At 38.8% G+C, this 23,390-nt stretch overlaps 3 protein-coding genes across 11 annotated transcripts in view; all 3 read right to left on the reverse strand.

The window, feature by feature from the left end:
* ep400 (E1A binding protein p400) overlaps positions 1–5,154 on the reverse strand; it is a 186,060-nt gene extending 180,906 nt beyond the window's left edge. The window contains exons 1-5 of one of the 3 annotated variants that reach the window (XM_010769091.1): positions 5,013–5,154; positions 2,202–3,538; positions 1,983–2,090; positions 1,802–1,877; positions 1,432–1,548 (exon numbers count right to left, since the gene is read on the reverse strand). In XM_010769091.1, the coding sequence (XP_010767393.1) occupies positions 1,432–1,548; positions 1,802–1,877; positions 1,983–2,090; positions 2,202–3,503 (1,603 nt within the window). In that variant the 5' untranslated portion in view covers positions 3,504–3,538; positions 5,013–5,154. Of the gene's footprint in view, positions 1–1,431; positions 1,549–1,801; positions 1,890–1,982; positions 2,091–2,201; positions 3,539–5,012 lie in introns of all 3 variants that reach the window. The other 2 variants (XM_010769105.1, XM_010769098.1) reach the window with 2 other exon arrangements.
* A 241-nt stretch (positions 5,155–5,395) lies between these two features.
* Positions 5,396–20,322, reverse strand: LOC104943547 (serine/threonine-protein kinase ULK1-like). Of its 2 annotated transcripts, none has more exons than XM_010769009.1 (27): positions 19,854–20,322; positions 19,672–19,764; positions 19,545–19,586; positions 18,468–18,500; positions 18,317–18,353; positions 16,498–16,671; positions 15,929–16,002; positions 15,741–15,842; positions 14,475–14,533; positions 13,367–13,449; positions 13,222–13,272; positions 13,024–13,115; positions 12,466–12,619; positions 12,326–12,386; positions 12,085–12,165; positions 11,418–11,543; positions 11,187–11,317; positions 10,822–10,901; positions 10,316–10,446; positions 9,964–10,079; positions 9,233–9,358; positions 8,680–8,822; positions 8,258–8,433; positions 8,046–8,164; positions 7,442–7,599; positions 7,189–7,324; positions 5,396–6,415 (listed from the first exon to the last, which is right to left on the reverse strand). In XM_010769009.1, exons 1-27 carry the CDS (start codon positions 19,941–19,943, stop codon positions 6,372–6,374), a joined length of 2,712 nt encoding a protein of 903 aa, XP_010767311.1. In that variant the 5' UTR covers positions 19,944–20,322; the 3' UTR covers positions 5,396–6,371. The 2 variants fall into 2 exon arrangements, with proteins under 2 accessions (XP_010767311.1, XP_010767305.1); XM_010769003.1 differs by having other exon boundaries at positions 11,151–11,317.
* Positions 20,323–20,973: 651 nt separating this feature from the next.
* adgrd1 (adhesion G protein-coupled receptor D1) overlaps positions 20,974–23,390 on the reverse strand; it is a 29,619-nt gene continuing 27,202 nt past the window's right edge. For all 6 annotated transcript variants that reach the window (XM_010768983.1, XM_010768976.1, XM_010768971.1 and 3 more), the window contains 5 exons: positions 23,248–23,339; positions 23,040–23,166; positions 22,906–22,947; positions 22,622–22,714; positions 20,974–22,535 (listed from right to left, as the gene is read on the reverse strand). In XM_010768983.1, coding sequence (XP_010767285.1) covers positions 22,440–22,535; positions 22,622–22,714; positions 22,906–22,947; positions 23,040–23,166; positions 23,248–23,339 — 450 coding nt within the window. In that variant the 3' untranslated portion in view covers positions 20,974–22,439. The remainder of the gene's footprint in view (positions 22,536–22,621; positions 22,715–22,905; positions 22,948–23,039; positions 23,167–23,247; positions 23,340–23,390) is intronic.

Raw genomic sequence — 23,390 nt, forward strand, 5'->3', positions numbered from 1 at the left:
AATTAGAGAGTACTTTTAAACAGTAAATGACCGTTGGAGTTTCAGCTATGACAGCTCATTATACCCTTGAACAAGATGAACTATATGAATAAACAATAGTTTACTACTTTCTAATGGTAAAAGCAGAAACTAATGAAGGTCATACAGGAAAATGATTACAGAAGGAAAGAAATCAATGAGATTCTACATGTCTCTCAAATAAAATACTACTTTGACCATAATGCAAAACCAAAATATTGCATTTTCAATGCTGAGGGTTAAAAACATCAAAGTATACATGCAATAATAGAGGGTTTAGATAAGAAGAAGTATAGAGATGTTACAAAAGAAAGAGAAAAGAAAAAAAGAAGTTCTGATTAAGAGTCAGGGAGAAGGGTAAATACAAATACAGAGCGAGCACTGACACAAAACACCAAATGTTTGGCATGCATGAAGCAATGTAATTCTAGCTGTAACCAAGACATCTGGATGCCTCACATAGCAACAAAGCACAGAGGTGAGCAAAAGGACAGACATGGGGTCTTGCAGACAGCAGGTCTGAGCATAGCTGTGCACACTAAAGCAGCACCTGCCTTACCTCCCTGCACGACACACCACCTTGACTAGACGCCATCAACACTTGGCCCTGACACACCCACGCCACCACAATCGCAAAAAACCTGTGCCGTGAACGCAACTCCTCCACATGATCCCCCTCCTACTTAGACTGAGGGAAAGAAGCCAAGTCAGAACAAAATGCCATGAAATAACATGGAAGGAAATCAACCAAACGTGAACATGAGGTAAATAAAGATATTCTTGAAGATGTAACGGAGGATGAATTGAAGACTGATGATTTTGAATCCCTGCTGATGATGCAAAGATGGACAATCGGATAGGAAAAGACTTGTGAAGGAATGACAATGGGAAACCAAAAGGAAGTATGAAACGTGGATTCATAAAATGGGAAAACAAGCAAAACCCATTGGAAAGTGAATTCATTCCCACAGGGCTCCCCGATTTCTGTGATCCACCTCCAAATAAGATGAAAATCCATCCAGTACGGGAAGGTCTCTCCAAATAAAGATGACTAACAGGAACAAACTTCAGAAAAGAAGATGGGTGATAAATAGTGAAACAAAAAAGGAAAAATCATAAGACATGGCATCTTCCCAACGAGTGGCTACTCTTCTTCAGACTTGGATTGTCTTCTTCCCCATTTATCCTGACAGAGAGCTGGTGTTGGTACAGCTAAGCCTGAACTTCCTTTGGACGTCTAAGAAATCCAGCAGATGGTTGAAGATCTGTTTGTTGATGCTGCTTGAAGTTTGTTTGTAGAAGAGGAATGTCGTGATTCACTTTTCTTTTTTTAAAATCTCCTTAGTTTGAGGAAGGGAATACGTCCAGCAGCATCGAAAAGAACAAAGAACGGCCTGGTAGTAGCACTCCTACCTTGCGCAGTTGGCATAAGCTGCTGGAGTGGAACGCCAGGTGATCCTAGAGCTACACCAGGATGCTGGAAAATCAGCCCATGGCGACCAACGTCAATCCGGCACCTCTTAGCCTGATCTGGGATTCAAAACACACAATACCCTCATAACGCAAAAAAAAGCACTCTGCACAAAGCGATGACCTTCGGAAGACCTCACAGGTCACCTCTCCTTCCCCTGGTTAAGTCTTGAAGACAGAGCGCTAGTAGGGGATGCCAAATATCTTAAAGCAGAAGCAATTAGAGGGAGAAAAAAAACAAACGGAAAACAAAGCAAACAGGGAGGAAACAAAGCAACACCAGAAAGACAGGAGTTTGCGATTCTTGCCCTACCTGCCATAGCCTGTTGCCTCTTAAAGGCATCCATGTCTCCAGGGTTTGTAATGGTACCACCAGAAACCTGGTGTCCCTGAAAAACAACCTCTAGGGAGTTAGAAATTAGCAACACATATCATCAAATAAATTAAGAAAGAAATAATAGATCATTTTATCTAACAAGTGTTGCCTTTATCACCTGAAACTGCTGCTGGACAGAGAATGCTGCAGACACATTAGCAGGAAGCTGTGTTGCTATGGCAACTGGTGTCACTGCTTGGCCATCCTTTCCAGTAACAACCTTCACCTGAAAAATAAAATGATATGAGATTAAAAACATTAATTCGATAAAATGAACATGCATTCCTTTACTTGTAAAATTCCTACTTTATCTCAAATGTATAAAAAGGCAATATACCTCATCATTAATGACTTCAGACTGTTCTTCCTCTTCCTCTTCATCTTCTAGGTCCAAATCGTTCTGTCTCAAGTAGGTATACAAGGGAACACAGGGCTTCTTCTTAAAAGCAACATAGTCCATCATGTTCCCTTGTAGGTGCTGCAGAAAGAAAAGCTCAATCAGGTATTCTTTGAACACTTCTTTCAGGCTGTCCATCTTCTTGGTGTGCTGCTCCAAACATAGTTTTCTTAGCTGGGAAATCTCTGGAGTAGAAGGAGCAATTTCCTCCAACTTCTTGGGAACCAGCTTCCTCATAGTGGCCACAGCCATGCTGTTTGGTGCAAGAGGATTGTTGGAGATCCCTTGGGTTGGACTCGTGAGGGACTGGTTAGACGGTGGAATGGAGGAGGGAATAGTGAATGATGCTGTGGTTCCTACTCCAGCAACAACACCCTGCGACGTCTTCTCAAATATCATAGGGCGGGCCAGCTGTCCTTGAATGATACTGCTGATCTGTGGAGGTAGGTTAGACGTGGTGATGTGATTAGGGCTGCCCAGAGTCGAGAGAGAAGTACCGGTGGCAACAGGACTTTGAGGTCCGTGGTGGTGGATGGTGCCTCCAGTCTGTGAGTGAGGCTGAGAGAGCCGGCGCTCTCTCACAGAGCCTGGTGCTCCTGGAGAGGCCAGCTGTATCTGGCCAGGTGTGGCCGGGGCAATCTGGGCCAGCCCTGTACCTTCCTGGTAAACAAAGTGGCCACTTCCCGATGGACTGTTTAAGCTGATTTGCCGCACTAACATACCAGCATCAACAAATCGTGTTGGACTCTGTCCACATACACCCAAAGCTGTTGCAGGTGCTCCTGGCCTTGTGACCGGGCTGTGCTGGGTGGGACTTTGGGGCTGCATGGGTTGGGGCACAGGTGAGGTGACCTGGATGTAGGAGGATGGAGCATGCTCAAACCTCCACTGAGGTGTAGCATGCTGGAAGCCAGGGGATGATGGGTTTTGTATGGGAAGTGGTGTAAGTGTGATCTGCTGGTTACCAGTCACCATCTGTCCCACATTTTGTAATGTGATGTTCATGTTCTGGCCGGTGACTGGGCTGCGACTCATGATTATCTGATAATTGGGCGACTGGGGGGCTGAAGGGCTGGCAGCAGAGGAAAATGTGGTCACAGGAGATTGAGGGTGGTTAGCTGTAGCTTGCTGCTGCGTGACTGCCATGGTGGGCTGCTGTTGCTCCTCAGCTTCAGCCCCACTGGCAGGCTTGGATCTCTGAAGCTGTCGTTGCATATTCTGTGATCCACTTCCATGGTGCATTGCGTAAAACTGTTACTATGTCTATACACAATAATCTGTGGAGAGGGAAAACAAAACATAATGATAAGTGATGCTTGACTATTGAATGGGAACCAAAAAGAAAATAATCAGAAACGTTTTTCTCTTAGGTAATCCAAGTATTCTATAGGTTTGGAGCGCATGGTTACATGACACAATGATTTGTAATTACAATACAGAGAATACGATTTTTTCGTACAGTAACGTCAGGGGATGGGCATGAGTACTTGAGTACTCATATTGGATGTCAGCTTTTGGTTTACATATAGAGTACTCATATACTTATTTAAATAATAACTATAAGCATAAAGTGACCCTGTTAAATCAACTGTGTGTGAAATGTTAAACTTAACGGGCAGTACCGTTGACTTCACGCTTGACAGCTGGCTCATCACACACACACACACACACACACACACACACACACACACACACACACACACACACACACACACCGATTGTGTGTTAAAAGCAATGTTGAAAAGGGATGTTACAGACAGTACATACACCTTGAAAGCACAAATGTAATTATGACTATGATAAGAAGTATTTATTCCACTGTACAGTATTTTACATTCTGTTTTTGTTTATCTTTTTTACATGTATTTAGACTCATGCATTTACAACATTCTCTGCCGCATTTAGCTTTTTGTATTTTATTTGACATGTTTATAATTCACTTCTCCTGCATTACCTGCACACTGGTCTTGCAACATAATCTTGCACTATTTTATTGTTGTTGTTTTTTTAATTAGTTTAATGTCTTGTTTATATTTAGGGTGCATTGTTGGAGGAGCATGGGACCTTTCCTGGCCATAACTACACTGTAGCTACTGTGCATTTGACAATAAAGCCTTATCAACCTCATTAAGAATATAGCTATAGCCGATCTTTACACTTGTGTGAACTTTTAAGCTAACGAAAGATATACACATAACTGGATAAAGAATGAGGCTGTTTATCACTGTAAATCAGCTAAAGCAATCAACATATTAAACAAAGGTGACAGCAGTACTGATACTGGTGATGGAGATTTGTACGGTTAGTGATGGCATATTAACAGCACATTATAACGGGGAGACATTTTGTAGTAGACTAACGTTACTCTTTTTTCACAACCCAATAGCATTACTACATATCTCAATTAGATGCACATGGTAGTATCAAAGACGTTAACGTTAGCTACTTGCAGTTTCGCTACGGGGCGTAACGTTAGCTAACACAAGTAGCATTACACTAAGACATAAACACCGGCAAATTATCACAATATTTAGGTAGGGACTATGGGTAGGGGGGTCAATATTTTTACAGTACATCACAAATAGTAAACTGCAACACTTGAAATAATGCTGCATGAGCCATTTCAAGCAATTATAATGATAATTGATACAGGAGGCATGCTAGCCAATGCTAACGATGTTAGCTTGTTATTACTAGCAGGCCAGCTTCCACTGAAAAAATACATTATATCACCTCAACGGGGTTACTTACGGGGAATGGGGCTTCTGTAGAGGTTTCATAAATCCAAAGTCATATTTACAATAAGTTACATGCTGTAACAAATGTTATTTCACGGGGGAAAAAATATCGATATTGCTAGCGGCTATTCAATGTTTTGGAGCTAATTTCATTCAGCAACATGGCGACCGCGGCAACCTTTATATAACCCGGATCTCGTCCTGTGTCCAGGAAGTGGTGTACCGACGAAATAAAAGACAGCATTATTTTCTGTAAAAAGGCCTGATTTGTATTTAGTCTTAAGAAACTGAATCCAGCTCCCATTGAATAAACCAAAAGGTGTAATTGTAATGTTTAAGTTGTGCTTCGAGATATTTGATTTAGGATGGAGAATAAATCAGATTTGAAGAGCTCTATCGTTTTACAATAAATATTATTTATTTTCATCACACAGTGTTTAACAATTATTTTGGCAAATGTCACTGGCAGTCATAAAATTTGATACATTCTTACAAACTTACATTTGCACACTAACATTTTCATATGTGTACATTCATTTGTGAGAAACTAGTGTAGGATTACTATCAGGCAAAAATAAAACACACAATCATTCAAATATACCATCTTTTACCAGAACTAATGTGCACAGATACAAACACATATCTGATAAACAAAACTAATGTAGCATGCAGTTAACTACATCACCACTGGGCATTGTTGGATCAGTGGTTGTAAAACTAAAATCACATTCAAATGTCGAAGTATACTTATTGCAGTCTAAAATGTAAGTTAATATGACCGTAGACTATAAGTCTAGATTACAATGAAGACAATTATTATGCGTCATCTACTACTCTCTTGTGACGTAAAATGTGAATAAGCAGGCACAGTTTTACTATTACCGCAACACATTTGGTCATCTCATCCAAAACATTCTTAATTCTGGTGACTAGTGAACCTTTACAGTACATATAAAACCAGTGCTACAAATACAGAAAACACCTTATTTGTTTCAAGTACAACACACATTCAAAATCAGTTAATATATAATCTGATTCTATGTGCAAAACACAAAACAACACACTAACTTGTACATTCTGTAACAAAACAACACTATACTGAAAACAATTTCCCTGATTGAAGTATTCGAACAATCATGCCACAATCTGTCACCGTGAACCTGTACAAAACAGGACCTGCAGTCTTTTCTGAGCATTTATGTAAAGGTTACAGAGTGGCTGGTGGGATGGGAGCAGATGCTCCAGTGGTCATTTCCCTTAAGACAGGTCAAAAGTGCTTGAGTGTATTGACATTCATAGATCCATCTAGGGCGATGGGTGAGTCAAGATAATGCAGTTTTTGTGGCTTCAGTTGTAGAACTTGCGGCTACTGTTAGGTCTGTAGAGCAGTAAGGCGTCTCTCAATACACTGCTTACCTGAGAAAAGAGAGATTAAAACACATAGGATTTAAAATGACACCTGTTGTATTTAGTATAAGTCCAGCTAGAGATGCAGTTTTTAGGAACGATTCTGATTCTCAAGATTCTTTTACTCTTTATTTTTTCGCAGCTTGCCATTTTTATTTCTATTCATTTTTCATCAGCATACACAAATATGTTTTTGTTTGTTTCTTTCATAGAAAAGTAAAACTCATTTGTATTTTCATAATAAAACATTGACTATTAGAACAACTCCACCAAGATACAGGACCTTCTCTCACCCTGAATCAAACACATTTGAAAATAAAAGTGCTCCAGGTGACAGGACAACTAAAAAAGAACTGAAAATGAACTATGGAATATCCAACAAATTTCCCAGAAGAAACAGTTCAACGCTTAATGCTGTTAATATAAAATGTCCACATTTCTTGTGAAAGTGCTGCTACAAAACTGTCTGGAGGGAGATCTCTCGGAAGCTGAACGTTTCTTATAACAAATTAATTGCTGTTGGCTATATTTTACGTAATATTCAGTAGTCTAAATATAAATACATCTCAATATAAATGTATTAAGAGCATGAACAATGTTATCCAATAGTCTGATGCTTGATTGCATCCAACACCATGTGGCACAAATAATGAGACTGATCGGTCCAACAAAACCGACAGTACAGATTATTGGGTACTATACGGTACGGTTCATTTCTAATGCCTAAGTTTAGCATTTAAACGACCACATTGTTATTTGTGTGTCAAAGTTCTGCCACATACATTTATCTATGCTGTCAATGTCCTTCTGCTCTGTGATGATCCGGGACAGACCCTCCATCAGCAAAAGGGCTCTTTGGTAGCGCTGGACTGATGCTGTGCCATACTGGAACATCTCGTCTAGAGCAGCACTCTGTACCTGAATGCAGCAGGAACACATGCATTACGTCTAAGATAGAGATGCATGCTGGACATATGCATTTAGATTTAGATTTGAAGTGAATATCAACATCCGCCTGCTGCGAGGTGAGCTCACCATGTGCACAGTGTGGCTGTAGATGAGTTTCTCTGCTGTGAGACCATTGAAGCGGACCATTAGCTTCTGCTTGTCCAGCAAGAAGGTCTGAAGGCGATGGTTGAGGTTGCGACAGTATGTAACACAGCTCTTGTACAATTCATTCAACTTCTTTATCACTGCACAAAGGAAATACAGTATACAAAGACCTCTTATTATTATTATAACAAATGATTATGTACTGATAGTTATTGCATCGATACTGAATCAAATAGCTGGATCGGGTAGAGGTTTAGTTGACAATGGGGCCATCTATTGAATTCTATACCATGTTAATACTATATAAATCATATACTAGTATTTAGAACATTGTTTGAGTTGTGACCAATTTGTAGCTGCCTTTAAAGTGTACACTTGAATAGTAATTCCACTTTTACACAATTCCATAAATGTATATATATGTATTTATTTATTGTATTTTGTTTCTTAGGAAATCAATGTTCAAGTGAAGTGAGATGTTGTCTTACAAATCAAAGACGATCCTGGTTACCTCCAAAAAGTGAGGTAAACAGCTTATTAGTCAATAACTGGTATTGGATCGGTCTTCAGTTTCGGTTGGTCTCACCTTGTTTGACTGTAGCAGAGGGAACAAGTTTGCCTTGTTTGATCGTCTCTTTAGCGGTGTGCAGTGCCGATGACAGAAACTCCTCAGCCTTCATGTACAACACCAACTGCTCTGCGTAGCTGGAATATGCACAAACCAAACAGCAGTCATTTCCAAGTTCTAAGGGAAAGTAGCGTTTGTACATATTGATACAAATATATCATGCCTCTCACCTCCATTCTTTACTCAGCAGGCTGATCTGATCTGTCACCAAGCTCTGCTCTAGAAAGGAAACATCAGGGTTGCTGGTGGCATCCACCCCCGAGTCTTTAGAAGAAGCCAATTCCATGACACAGACGACAAAAGCCAAGGTGAAACGCAGGTCGCTCAGAGCATCTGTATGAGTCAGCTGGGAAAAGAACAAATACTGTTAATACTGAAACATTCACAGGCAATCAGAATCCTTTAATATTAGGCTCATCTTATGTCAATCTCTTGAAAAGCACTTGGGAGTAGATTTGATTTGCTCAAAAGGCACTATATAAATAAAATGTTGGCTTGGTTGATTGATCTACCAAAAATACATTATGTATGTAACTTAAAAACAACCTGGAGGTTTCCCCCCCCACAGTATCATCGTAGTATTATTCTGTACCTCCATCAGTGTGTCTTCAGGGAGCTCTGGAGGGTGAAAGACCAGACTAGCATCCATGGCTTCAGTCTCACTGTTTCTACGACTTCCTCCCTGCAGCAGGCGACTGTTCAGTAGCATGGCTGAGTTAATGTAGCTGGGGGAGCCTGCATTTAAGACAAAGACAAAAACTACTGAACTCTGAACAGCAGAAATATGATTGTGATTAAAGCATGGGACTAACTGATGAATTGTTTATGAGTAACAATACCCAGTTGTGTTCTATAAGAAGGAGAATATGTTATTGTAATTAATATTTTGCATGTAACTTTTATCTAAATGAAAATTAGGTAAGAAACAAGATTTCGGAATAAAAAAAATGAAAATATTTTCTTTACCAGCACTCTGTCCAAAGAGGGTCCAGTGCTTTTATTTAATGAAAACATTTTTTAATTGAAATTTGCTATTTTTAAATGACTAAGAAGACTGACCCCGGGGAAATCTCACAAACTACAATACAAACTTAAAAAAGGGTTTAAAATGAATGCACTCAACAGTCAATATTTCTCACACCTACCTGAGAACATCCTTGACAGTGTGCTATCAGGAGGAGTGCCTCCTTTGGAGGGAGAACCCATCGTGAAGACCACAGGAGGGGGGCTGTCAGAGCCCGGAAAGTCTCTCTGACAACCAGAAGATGGAGCTGTGGGAGCAAATAAAAGCTTAAGCTAAAGGCAAAGATGTCCCTAAACTGCAGCTGAGTAAATGTCATGGCCAAATGCATAGCAGTAGTTCCCTCAAAAGATATGCTTTGCATGTAATATCAACTTACCACCAAAATAATTTAACTATATTATATTTCACATATCTTTACGGCATAGGTAGTAATTTAATTATTATATAAAGTGTTTTCTTTAGATACATATAAAAGGGTGATTTCCCTGTATTCTGGTATAAAATAGAATTTCAAACTAATTACATAGTCTTAAAAATAGTATTTGGTGTAATATCAACTCTTATGCAATACGATCATTATGTGCAGTATCAATATTTAATATAACAGGTGCAAACATGTGAATTTCAACCATGCAGTCTGTCTTCTATTTTTGTTGTTAGTCTTACCGTTTACTTGTATATTATTTGCCTTTCTTTACTTATGTATCTTGTTGCACTGTCCCCTTTGCTGCTTTAACAGTAACACATTCCCTGCTGTGGGACTAACAAAGGATGATCTCATCTTAAATACTGGTGAAGACAGACAAACAGTATCAGTAGAAATAAATTGAGAAGCATTTGTTTAAATGTTACCTGTAACGTCCATGCTTTTCTCAGCGTTCAGGCTCTCCGTGCTTCCCTCTTCAAAAAGGTGAGCTCCAAATGCGGCCTTCAATAGCATGTCAGACAGCCGGGCTGTGCTTAGTGATCTGGACATACAATACATCCACACACACACCATGGACAGCGTTTAATAATGTATCAGGTGGCATATATTTTATACTGTGTGACATCTCGAGGTGCCAGGTGGCAGGATTCATTTGAATGGCTTAGTCTCAATTAGAAGTGACAACAAGTGCTGATTCATTCCACTGTAATATGACTTTGTAGGTTATATTATCATATATAAAGATATTTAAATAATAATAATGTAATGATATTATACCGTTCTGAACTTTTAAAAAGGCTGCCTTTATTGGCTGATTTCCTGCTGAGGTTGGTCTGGAGAACAGGAGACGAGTCAGGGGTTTGCAGGTCATGGACTGTCATCCTGCGGCTTGGCAGTCTTGATTTGACCTGTAGTTGAAAATAAACAAATTGTCTTTCAAGCTTATCTGAAATGTGTCTTTAGGATGACTTACAAAATCTGTCCAGGGACTACAGATAAAAAATAGCCTCTTGGCTTGATTAATGTGCACTGTTAAAATAAATGAATACATACAATTGTTATTCTAGCATGTGTACTTTACAATGAGGTGGTGGTGGATTTCATTATAATTTGATTTGATTGTTCTGCCTGAGCTGCTGTTAGTCTGTGGCCTTTTATACAATGAGGCACTTTTACCATTTTGAAAAAGGTGAAACAAAATTGCACTAGTTAATATTCTGCGAGCATTGTGACACAAATGTTCATGAATGTACTGGTAATGTACTAGTTCACATGAGGCTGACCTTGGGACTGGGGGGGTCCTGCAGTCCAGTGTTTGTGCTGAGTGGGAGAGTCTGCTCCAAGGTTTTTGGCGTCATTCCAGCTGGAGTACAAAGTGTTACAAAGATTAAACGATTGAACCAGAAGTATGGCAAGAATTGTGCATATTCCAGCTAAGTGATTTCAAAGAAAAATATGCAATTATGTCAACATAAAATCTTTGGGATATTATCAAACTGACATATTTAATATGGTGGCCAATACAAGCGACATTGCACTGACGAATCCCCATGTAGTGTGTTAAGTGTGATGTAGAGAGTTGATGTAAAAGATATCTGCTTAAAAACATTACCTAAATGGGTGAAAAAAAGCTGATCGAGACACACACCGAGCGGGGAGGACTGCTGTGTAAAGGCTCCTCTAGTTGCCAGCCGCGGGGTGATGAAGGTAGATCTTGGACTTGGAGCTCTGCAGCCTCCGGGCTGTGGGGAGTCGCTGTCGGCACAGCAGAGTGTGGCCCTGCATGACACGAGACAACGTTACAAAAATGCAGAAGAGGACAGAGAGGAACTGAAGTGGGATGGGAGCAGAGTTGAGAAAACAGAGTGACTATACGTGCCTGGTGGAGCCATGCAGGCCAACAGGTTGCAGGTTCTGCTCCATACGGTGGTAGTTGTGGATTTGTGATGGGACAGGAATGGGCACTGAGGGTGTGCACGTACGGCCAATCATATCAACAGGCTTGCTGCATTAATAAAAAAGTGAGTCAATTAAATAGACACACAGGAATGTGATTTCACATATAAATAAATAAATTACGTGAATGCACATGTTTTAAACCTATACATTATAATGTTGAACCTACAATGAATTTAAGGAGCCATTCTTGTTTTTTTTTTACAACCAGAAGTTACAAGAGAGGGAGGAGCTTAGTTTAGCTTAATTTACTTGGATGTAATTAAAATACTTTCAAGAAGTTTTACTTCTCAGAATGAAGCCTGCTTTATTGTCTATCTTTTTCTACATTGGTAATTTATTAAACAAGTTAAATGTGGGGTCATTTTTTCATAGACTTCCATACTACCACATTTTGCAACCAATTTATCATACTTATAATATGATTTTGTTCTTCATAATGATATTTAGGACACTTTCGCATTGACTTCACTTTTCAGGTCAGGAGATGGTTACTTGGTTTAAGCTCAAATGTAATCTAAGATATGTACAGTATCTCAGAACACTTTTTTATCTTTCACAAAATCTGAATCAGCCTGGCTTTATCTCACCCAGTGGGCTTGGAGGGAGAGTGCAGCAGGGGAGAGGGGGGAGGTGTCTTTCCTGCATTTCTCTCAGCAAGTGGAAAACTCCTAAAGAAAGAAATATGTTGGTTTGGTCTGCACATGATATTGTTGAATAACAAAAGATTTTGAAAAACATTTCTCAACAAATACATTTTGCGTTTTTTCTACAGCCAATGAATCGTAGGACGTTTTATTACTGTTACTGTGTTTTTGTACATATACTCACCCACTGTATATCAGGCAACTCTCAATGGGTGACCCAACTTCCAACTCACATATGCAATCACCTTCAAAGCAGCAAAATAGGAAAAGTCACACACAAAACAAAAATATCTGATTTCTGCAGAGTGAGGTTCAGCCACTTACTTGGATACTGGGCAGGCACCATGACATAGTCCTCTGTGTAACATGACGTGTTCTTAGTGTCGTGATTGGCCATTTCTTTCAGGAAGCCGGGGGTGTCCTGTGAAGGTGAACACCGCAATTTGGGCTGAAGACGGTGCATTTGTCCTTCGGAATGCTAGGAAAACATAAAATAATTATCTGACAATTTTGCACATTTCTGTACATTACTACCACATTAAAACTGAATAGCTCTTTGACTTTCAATACAGATGTACTATTCCTTATTTGCTATATTTCTATTGTATTTTCTTATTTGCATATTTATGTTTTGTGTAAGCATTTCTTTTTTGATTTATTGAAGTTTTGATAATATTCTTTTTTTTCAATATTTGCTTTTTATTTACATTTTAATTTCTCTTACTGTGTTTAAGTATGAACCATTATGCACCAAATAAACAGAATTTCAAATATGAAGAACTGTTACATCAAATATAACTGATATTACCTGTAAACAAACAAATAATGACCTTATATATACACATACAAAATAATAAATCCACAACAGATAGATGTACGCACTTGAGGGGAGGCCGGATGGGATGTGGAGGAGCTGTCAGAGGAACTGGCCGAGCCTGAGCCGGGAAATGGAAGCACGGGAGCAGCTGGAGAACCTGTGAAAGAAAACCATAAAAGTGATATCGTTAGTACACCAGCTAGAACAACATATGACGTGTTGCTTTTAAACTGTACAGAAACGAGTTACATAAGAGTCCATACATTTCTTTGTGGATGAGCTGATCTCCAAGAAAGGATGGTGAAAAAACTCATCTGCAAATAAAAAAAGATCAAAATGTAAAAGAGAGGCTTTTTAAAATAGAATGTTGAAAACAGGTTCTAAATGTTAAAAAGAAAAGAGGCTTACCAAAGCTGATTCGTTTTTGGTTGCTCCTCTGCAGAAGCCCCAAAAGTAAATGTCTTAAGTTACTAGAAGTCTCTTTTGGGATGCTATGAAAAATGATACAAATGATTGAGGGTGGTTAATTTCTGCATACAGCTTTATACACTGTAAACTACTTACGCTGCTATTATTTTAAGTGATTTTATATATAGTTCAGTGTGTTTGCATAATTTATGTAGTCTAAATAAATACTATTTAAGTCACTTGGGTTTGGTAAGATCAGAGTGAGCTTTAAAATGTGTGAATATTTAATCTTATTTGCCGCTTCAATTCAAAACCCTAGGGCATCATAACACTCCTCTCCAAGTATGTGTGTGTGTGTGTTTACGTGTGTGTGGAGCTATGTGGGTCAAGTGGAAAATGATAGCCGTGCAGGTCACTAGCTGGCAGCTCAGCACATGCTATATATAGCCTGTGACCTAAGATTTTCAACGGCATAATTACTCTGTAGCTATGTTAGTTTGACAATAAAGAACCTTGAACCTTGAATATAGAATGACAAGAAAACAACCAACTATCTCTCCCCCCCCTGCGTCTCAACATGTGGCTTTATCACAGCGAAAAATAAGCGTGGCCACCAGCCATTACGCTGCCTGGCAAACCACAACATGAAAAGACCTTTGAACGCTTTCCAGATCCAAGTTCTGAGCATGTGGGTTGATATGGCTTTAAATAGCCAGCCAATAGGCATTTGGTAACTGATTTCAAAGCATAGCCTCACACTTTTACATGTAAAACACCCCATATAGAGAAGTATTTCATAGGTGAGTTCTTGATGATTAGCCCTGTTAGGTGTCAGTTACTTACACAAGAGGATTATTTTTAGTGGGGGTATGGGATTTATTAAGTGCTAACTACCCCATATGTATTTCTGTGTTCATGTGTGTGAAGCTAGATGGTTTGTAAACTGTCTGTCGGCACACCGGACATCATTCACATTCACACATCAGAAAACTGAATGCAGAGAAGACAGATCCCCCCCGTAATCCCTGTTTCCCCCCCCTCCTCCTGTCATCTCCTCTGCGTATTGTGTGTACGGATATAGATATTGTTGTTGTCGTTGTCCACTGACCTGGGTAAGAGGGTGCTGTTGCTTTCATAAAACTGACGGAGCTCCTGCGGTGTGCTGGCCTGTACACAAACACATAAACAAATGATAAATGACACCTGCATCTTTAAACATGCGTTCAAATGAATTATAGTTGAAAGTCAGACTATTTATTTGACTGCATTGCTACTCTGGAATGCTTGGTGATGCCAGCTAAGTAAACATTATCCTCATGAGCGGCAGAAGCTATCCTCACACCAACCCTTGCACTTATCTCAACTCAGGGACCTGCCTGGCAGAAATAGAAGGCGATCTTCCCTCTCATTAAAGGGAAATTAATTCAAGGAAACGGAAACATAAATAACCTCAAAATGTGAAAAAATAGTGTTTATTCTCCTTTTGCTGCTCTTATATGGGGATGAAATGGACTTCAGTCAAAGAAGGGACCAAAGAAAGGAAATATTAGCATCTGTTTATACATAAGTCACGACTTAGGCAATCTGCACACTTCAGTTGTGTCATCTGACAGCCACGTGAACAGTAGAAAGTAATACCAAGGGTTGTGAAACATTATTTATTCTAGGTTTGGAAAAATGGCCTGCAGCCATTTCCACTTGTCCTCCATCTGTAAATAAGGTGCTTTCCTAACAAGTGGTCAAGAGGTTGCAGAAGTTTCCAACTAACAACCCTGAAGACCAGTGTGAGTGTCATCTGGCAGGCAGGTGCTTTTTAATGGTTGTGCTCATAATCATGAGTTGAGATGTTATGAAAGGGATGCATCATGTTCTCTTTTGTGCTCACAATAATGAGAATGCCCTTTCTAGGAAGTAAAGCAAAACTAACCCGTGTAAGGGTCCTTAGCAAGCATTTGTTGGCCGATGCTAACTCCATTTTCTTACATTTTACCCTCTATATCTGTGGAACCAAATCTACAAAACTGCAGGTCACTGTGACTCTAAGTTCATTCAAATCAAGGCCGAAGACTTTTCTTCTTTGTATTAAATCCAAGATTTGTAATTTCATAAACTGCACTGTAACTTGTATTTTATATATTTATTATTTTAGTTTTGCATCTTTTTATTTTTCATTATCTAAGCTTTTAATTACTGTTCTTAATTCTACATTTACCTATATAATAAGCTTCTTTTGCATTTTGGCCACATTTGATGCTTTATGTAAAGCTCTTTGAATTGCCTTGTTGCTGAAATGTGATATATTAAAAACTTGCCTTCACACCTAAAAAGAATGATGTTTCAGTTTTGTATGTTTTTATTTTTGTGTGCCTCTCACGTGAAAAGGTGCCTTCCCGGTCAGACACTGGTACACAATAGTACCTATGCTCCACAGATCAGCCTTGGCATCATAGTTCTGGGACATGATGACCTCAGGAGCCTGCGTGCAGACAAACACAGACACCAGTTTAGAGTCATGGTGACATTACACCTTGATGTTGGATTACATTTGAGATTAATACTCACCATGTACATGGGAGAGCCACACAGCGTGGCTGCCATAGTGTTTGTCTGGAGGTGACGTGCAAACCCAAAGTCAGCTGGAGCGTGGGAAACGTCAGGTGAGGGACAAACAGTCGAGGGTAGGGATGGAGAAAATCAAATATCAGAATATGTTTAGACATATACTGTACCTCCATTGATATTGCAACGTGGTTGTAGGGTTGATTATAGCTGCATTTAGAAAAGGTTTACACAATACGATTTTTCAGAACTGTTGATATAATAACTAAGTGGGTAAAGCAAAATTACGAAACAGCTACACCACACATGTGAGTTCAGAAAATGACATCAGTTACTGTAATGCAGCATTTTAAAACCACTGAAAGAAAATACTTGTGCCATATTACCTATTATAGATTCAAAAATATAAGACAATATCTAGTCTAATATCAGATTTTGTATTGTTATTTTGCACATTCCGAGTGTTTGTTTCTGTGTGTAGTGAGCAATCAACTAACTCCATCAACCATTGCATTTTCACAGACAAACTGTTCGTTCCCTTCCTCTCACACTCTGCAGTATTAGGTCCTTACCTATCTTGAGGCAGGTGTTGTTGGGGCTGGACCTGCGCCCCTCGGGGTGGCAGAGCAGGATGTTTTGGGGTTTCAGGTCTCTGTGGAGAATGCCTTTGCTCTGCAGTACCTTCATGGCTTGACCGATCTGATGCAGGAATACTCGGATGGTGTCCTCACTTAACGTGCCCTTGGCTGAGGGGTGAGATACATGAAAGGATTCAAGAGGAAGTTAGCAAGGCAGTGCATGAAAGGTTCACCATAATGCATGGTATGTATTTACACGTGAATGCGTGAAGCGACATGAATTCCAAGCTCAAGAGCCATGCTGTTGTACTGAACTATTATTCTGATATTTTATCATTTAATTCTAGGTTGAACTCTTTTATATAAAAAATATATATAAGCTTTAGCAGATCCCAATGTAATACAAACTAAGGAACAGTTCAAACTAAGCTGAATTCTGGGTTTACTTGATAAATGGAGAATGATAGTTGCCTCTTGAGTATATTAATTGATAATTTGACTAATGAAACATATAAATAGCTATTTTGCATTTTATTTTCTAAGATCTAAAGAGAAGCATAAAGACAGACCAGTAAACTTGGTTAAAAATTGTTGTAGCAAATTAAGAGTCCAAATAAAAAAAATAAACTATTAATTGAAGAGTCAATCAAAAGGACATTAAGTGGTACTTTTTTATAACTTCTGAGTCATTATTAAGGAGCCTTTTTGAGCACAAATTACACATAATAACTGGCTTGAGCTATTGAAAAGTGAAGTGATGTTTTAGGGGATTCATAATTGGAATGGGGAATTCAAAAAATCATCAAACATCAAGAGAATAATAACAACAGTAACACCATACAGTGTCAAAATGCATATCTCTAATCAGCGTCCCTGCTGTCATACTTCTTGGAAGAGAATTTTGTTTACTAGGGGGCTTCATTTGGATATGAATATGAGGGCCGTCTGACACGCTAGCCCCCCCCACATCCAGTATTTCTAGATGCTGTGATTTTCCACCGGAGCACGGGGGATAAGTAAGTGGCAGATGGGTGAGGTCATGTGGGTGCTGCGTGAACCTTTCCAACACTGTGTTGTTCTCCGAATAGCTAGGTGGGCCTCCTTGGCAGGCCCACAGAAGGGGTGAGTCTAAAAAAATAAGAGACGCTGGCAATGTGACAGAATTAGATCGAGGAGGTAAATTCAGCCTGGGAAAAATCAACTCCTTGCACTCCAGTTGCATCATCATATTTTGGAGCAGGGTTTGAAACTTGAGGCAGAGGACATTTTCGGCGTCATGGTGTAGTGAGAAAAGTTTTTTATCATTCTGAAAATTCAAACGTGGTAAAATAAGGTCCTCAGAATAGTCATAAACTGAAATCTTAAAAAGGAGTTGTTATTGCCACTCATTTTTTAATGGTTTCTACATAATTTGTAGGAAGAACCTCGAGGGAAAGACTTATCACAAGCCAATTCCTGGGGTTTAGCTTTATCTGGGCTAAGCACTAAAGGGAGTATTAGTGATCCTTTTCCCACTGACATGTTGGAAACCTGAATTATGTGGTTGTTCTGCGTTGCCTCTTTAAAATCCTATTATTTCTTCAAAACACTGATAAAGCTTACTCAAGCCTCTTAAAGGCATTTCAGCTGACGTGCCTGTACGACAGTAAGCTGCTAATACAAGTTTACACATAACAAACTGAAGGTTAGACCCTCCGATGCAGCAGCAAGAGGTGATGTGAATGTCCCCATTTTGCTTTGACCACAGGGGAAACTGAAGACTTTACAGTACTGTCGGAGCTAAATTAAGCCCAGCAGGATGTGGCAAACTTACAGTGGAGGTACTCTGCCAGGTCGCCTCCATTGCAGTACTGAAAAGATGAGACAGAAAACTCTTAGAAGTAGCTTTGACAAAGCTTCCTTGTTAGTGATGGTGGTTTGAATGTCTTTTTCCACAGACTCTTAGTGTTTATAAAAATACTCACCTCCATGACGAGATACACACATCCTCCCATTTCCTGTTGATAAATCAAGATTCAATGCTTGTTATCATTTTCAAATAGTGACTGGAAACCTATGTTAAGAATATGAATGAAAGTGGGAAAAGTGACAAAAATTAATCACATTTATAAAACACAAATGGATAATTAGGACATATACCAGCAACCCATCAATGTGCAACAGGTTACTAAACAAGTGACAACAACTCATTTCCTATTCTCAGATGACAGTTTTTTGACAAACTTTTTACTGTCCAGCTCCAGCCCCCCTGAATAATCAAACACACCTCACTGTATTTGGCGCCCCATTTTAGCAGCCGGGAAAAAGTCACAGACCGGCAAGATGATAAGGGTTGGGGGAAATTGTAATTTGTTTATGGTGTTATTAGTTACAGTTATGAGTTTTTGACTTGTATATCAAGTTAAAGCTAGAAAGTGGAGTGAAACTTAACTATTTACCTCTTGTAATTTTGTAAAAACAGCATCCTGTGTATTAGGATGCAGTATGTATCACTAAATAATAGAGAGCAGGTAAATGAAGAGACAATGCCATCTACTGCAGCCTGACGTGAGTGTAGTCATTAGCTTTGCAAGCTGGTGTGTGTCAGCAGTGAGATGCTACTCTCTCACACACACACGCACACTCTGTGTTTTATAATCCATTGTTTATCTGGCTGCACCCTGCCATCTGTTAGGAATAGTGAGAGATCAGCTCACCCCTGTCTGCTGTCTCGCAGGTGTCAGTAAGGTGAGAAGATAAAAGCCCACAAACACACTTCTCAGCAAATGGCTAATGGCCTGTGCTGTGTGGCTTCAATGCTTCAATGCTAATACATCTGTTATAAAACCAGTTTGCACTTCAGGGCGTTGAGTTCACTACTCTCATAAAAAAACTACAACATCCGACAGCCAAATCTGTAGTGCATGAACAAGTGACGTTCAATGTTTGTTTTTTTTCAACCATGGATGTCACTGAGTTTGGTGACTGAGCATATGTGTGTGCTGATGCATGTGAGAGGAGGAGAGAGGGGAAAAGAGAAAAATAAACATTTCCATTTATACCTGATAGTCAAGAAGTCGGACAATGTTTTCATGTTTGAGTTCCTGGAGAAGATGGTAAAACATTTTAGATAAAAACATACACAGAGGCGGAACATATGTGTGGCAACATTACAATTCAACTTATTACCTTTAATATTTTGATTTCTTTACCAAGCAGAGACTGAGATTTGGCCAAGTTTTTCTTGTTGATACATTTCACAGCAACTACCCAGTCACGTTTCTTAGAAAAGTCAAATAAAAGCAGGAGAACGTCAAAATCCTTACAGTTATCAATGAACACAAACTTTTGATCTCACATATTAAAGTTACCTCTTTATGTCTGCCTCTGAACACAACTGCAAAAGCCCCATGTCCAATCAGGTCTTTCCTGTTGAACTCAAACTTCCCAATAGTTTCCATGGATAATTTTTTTAAAACGCGTTGAAGTATCCGAGCAGGTTCAGGAGTTTGATTGTCCAACTAAAGACGACGTACAGTCCCACGGCACTTCCCTCTTGCCGGTAAATCCCATCTCATTGATGGAAAATAAAGTCGTCACACATGACAAGCTTCAAATGTCGATGACAACATGTGTCTGTCAACACAAAATGTACAAAAACAACGTGCGTACGAATAAACAACTGTTTAAACAAAGTATTAGCGATACTGTGCTTATTTAAAGACCTTTTTACGTGTTAGCGCCAATAGAAGTTCAAAGCTTACGTTGCTGTTGTTAAACGCTGTTTGTTTTCAGACACAGAGCTCAGATATTATTGTCTTACTCACCTTTCTACATACGCTTTAGTTGTTCATATCTCACGGCGCGCATGCGCAAAAATAGGTTTGGTAATGGCGCCTTCAGGGACACTTCGTAAACTCCTAAGTCACTGTCTCAGTTTGGTTAACACTTATTTATAAACTCTACATGTAATTCTATATCAAGAAGGAGACATTTTCCAAGTGTGGTTTTATGAGTGCTGGTGTTTTAATGTTAGCTGTCTAGCCTATTACTTGCATTTGTGATACCAACAATATTCAAAGACAACGACTTTGTTTGTGTAAGCTGGACTGCCTCAAACCTTAGTTTAAACGAAACAGTATGTCGTAAAACATGCACATATGAACACCTTAGTGTTATTAAAATTGAAAAAAATCGCAAACCATCCTTAGCCATTCTAAAGAATTCCTTGGCAGTGAGATTTGTTTCTTGCATGGACAAGTAGTTGTTTGTATAATACAGGATGTCTTCATACAATTTCATATCACACTGACAAGTTCTTTTAGATTTTGGTATTGTTTTCAAAGCCATCCTTACCAAACATTGATTAATAATAATGTAATTCACATTTACAAATGAACAAATTATATTAAATGTAACGGCTTACAACCAATACAAATGTGAGTATGAGTGAAAATCATGGAAAAAAAGATGACACTGTTTTCTTGTCATAAACGTTTTATAATAAAGATAATTGGAAGCACAAATAATAGTACCTTAAGACAACCATCATTAAAGGCTTTACAAGCTTAGAAATATTGAAATGTTTACATTTGACAGGAAAAGTGAGCGCATAGTCACTTACAGTAAATCCTGCTTTAAGGAAAGTTAATTTTGGTACAGTGTAAGATCAATAACATTTCAAATTATGTTATCTCCCTCCATTCTCACAGTATTTTAAGAAGAAAAAAACCATCTTATAAAGTCCCTCTGTTGTAAAACATATTTCATCATACAAAAAAATATGGAAATTAAAAAGAAATTAGCAACTGAAGTATATAGACACCTTCACAGAATTGTGTCAAAAACACAACCAGTATTCACTTTTCCTCAAGAAGCATAACATACTGCAGCTTACTAAGTTGTGAGGTACTGCAAATCCAGTTCATTTCAAGAGAGGAAAAAACACAAATAGACAGAATTTAACATGAGAAAACCTATTGTTGAGCTGTGACACTTCGCAGAAGACATGATACAGAAATCTGATTCACACAATAAATAAATACATTATATCAGAATTACATATGGTCTAATTATCTGCTGCTGCATCCATTATTTTCATTCAGTTGTTTTTGCGCCGTCCCCAATATTGGATTAAAGCTGAATTAATCAGGTGAATCTGTGAAAATCCCATACTACAGCTGGTCAAACCACTATGTTGTTGTTTATAGTGCATGAATATAACAGTATATTTGAGAACATTTGACTGCTTTCCTTCTTTTTAATTATATCGAAGTTTATTTATTTGTACCCAACAATACCCTGCAAATACTTATAACTTTTGAAGTAAATTCAGGCAGGTGTATTTGCACTATTTGATTGTGTGAGACAACATAAATGTCAAAACATATCATTTTTGATTTAGAGTAATATATTTGGACCTTTTGGAAAAAAATCTGATTGCTTCGAGTCTCTTATCTGCATAATAAATATGGCGCCAGCAGATGATTTTATTTATTCAACTAATATTGTTTTTTTATCCCTTTAGGGTTACAAACATGTGTAACTCATGCCAAATCTTTTGAAAAACGTTTTTTAATTAATAATAATACAAATGGCTTTATATCGTACATTTTCTGTGGCCAATTAGAAAACCAACAGCAATATACCAGTGGACCATGCAACAAATCAGGATGCAGAACGCCCTTCCCAGACCCTGAACTGCCCTCCTGGATGTTTTGACTTTAACTGACCTCCTCAGAAATCCCTGCTCTTGTTTTTGAGAACACAATATGTTTTTGCGAGACAATAATAAGGCACAGTCCTTAAAGTCTGTTTGTCTTTAAAGGTGAAGCTATACACAACATCTACATTGGTTTCACTATGGATGAGTGTCCAATTCTTTACATAACATAGTGAGAGAACACTCTGGCCAGTGTTTGTCGTGCTACACTAGTGAGCTTCAGATCACTCTCCCTCTACACGGCGGAGAGGTCGATGCGATTGGCCGAGTTGGTGCTTTTGTCCCATGTGTTCATCTTGGTGGGTGTCACGCCCTCCTTGTTTCCATTCATCTAGAGGATGGGAAGAATGATATTTAGACTCAGAGCAGTTAAAAAGCTCTTTTTTGTTGGAGCAAATCTTTAACACCAGCACTCACAATGTCAGAGTTGAATGGCTTCACATTAATGTTTCGGATGGAGCTGCTGGTGAGAGACCACACCTTGGTTTTGTGTTTGAAAGCAGCTCTGACCTACAGGAAGAAGCGAAGTCATAACAGTTAATGGAGACAAATGTCAGCCAGAAGACATCATATAACTGTAAATAAAAAATTGGGGTTGCAACAGAGAACATTTTCCCTTCTTTCTTCTAGTTTATAAAATCTCAATGAGCTTGTAAGCATCAACAAATTAACACAAACATTTATTATATTCAGCACCATACCTCAGAGTTGAGAAGACAGTGAAACAAGAACACAAAGAACCCCTAAAGAGAAGGAGAAAAAGTGAACCTCAGCATAATTTTCACAAATGTCTGCACAGATTTTGTGTAGAAAAATCCCCTACTGAAAAATGTACCTGTAACGAGTTGAATACAGCAAAAATATACAGGAAGGGCAATGAGTGAGTGTTGACAGCGAGAACGCCAAAGATCCAGGAAATGCCGAGTATAGGCAGGAGAACAGCCACTGCCTTTACTGTCAGCCTTGAAACAAAGCAAGAAAAAAACCATTATTAGTTTTTAATAAGAGAAATGTTTTTTTTTTTTAAAAACAAATAGACTCACTTGACTGCATTGGCATCTCCATGAACCTTGTAACTCTCTCCACTGATCCGAGAAATGATCCTGGTCACAGATATCAGTATGCCAATGTTCACCTGGAAGTAATCAATTATTTACAAAACAATATTTCTAACACAGTGGCACAG

Source organism: Notothenia coriiceps, unplaced genomic scaffold (genome assembly GCF_000735185.1).
Source record: "Notothenia coriiceps isolate Sejong01 unplaced genomic scaffold, NC01 NC01_scaffold00000339, whole genome shotgun sequence".
Taxonomy (NCBI): domain Eukaryota; kingdom Metazoa; phylum Chordata; class Actinopteri; order Perciformes; family Nototheniidae; genus Notothenia; species Notothenia coriiceps.

Bases quoted from the DNA above. Each gene is read 5' to 3' on its own strand.
- LOC104943547 (XM_010769003.1), bottom strand. From the start codon at position 19,943: ATGGAAACTATTGGGAAGTTTGAGTTCAACAGGAAAGACCTGATTGGA. The intron at 10,447-10,821 runs GTCAGCCTCATG...TTTCAACTACAG, and splicing joins AGGACCCCCCCAGTCCCAAG to GTCAAATCAAGACTGCCAAG. The intron at 8,434-8,679 runs GTACAGAATAAT...TTCTTTTCCCAG, and splicing joins CTGAAGACACACTGATGGAG to CTGACTCATACAGATGCTCT.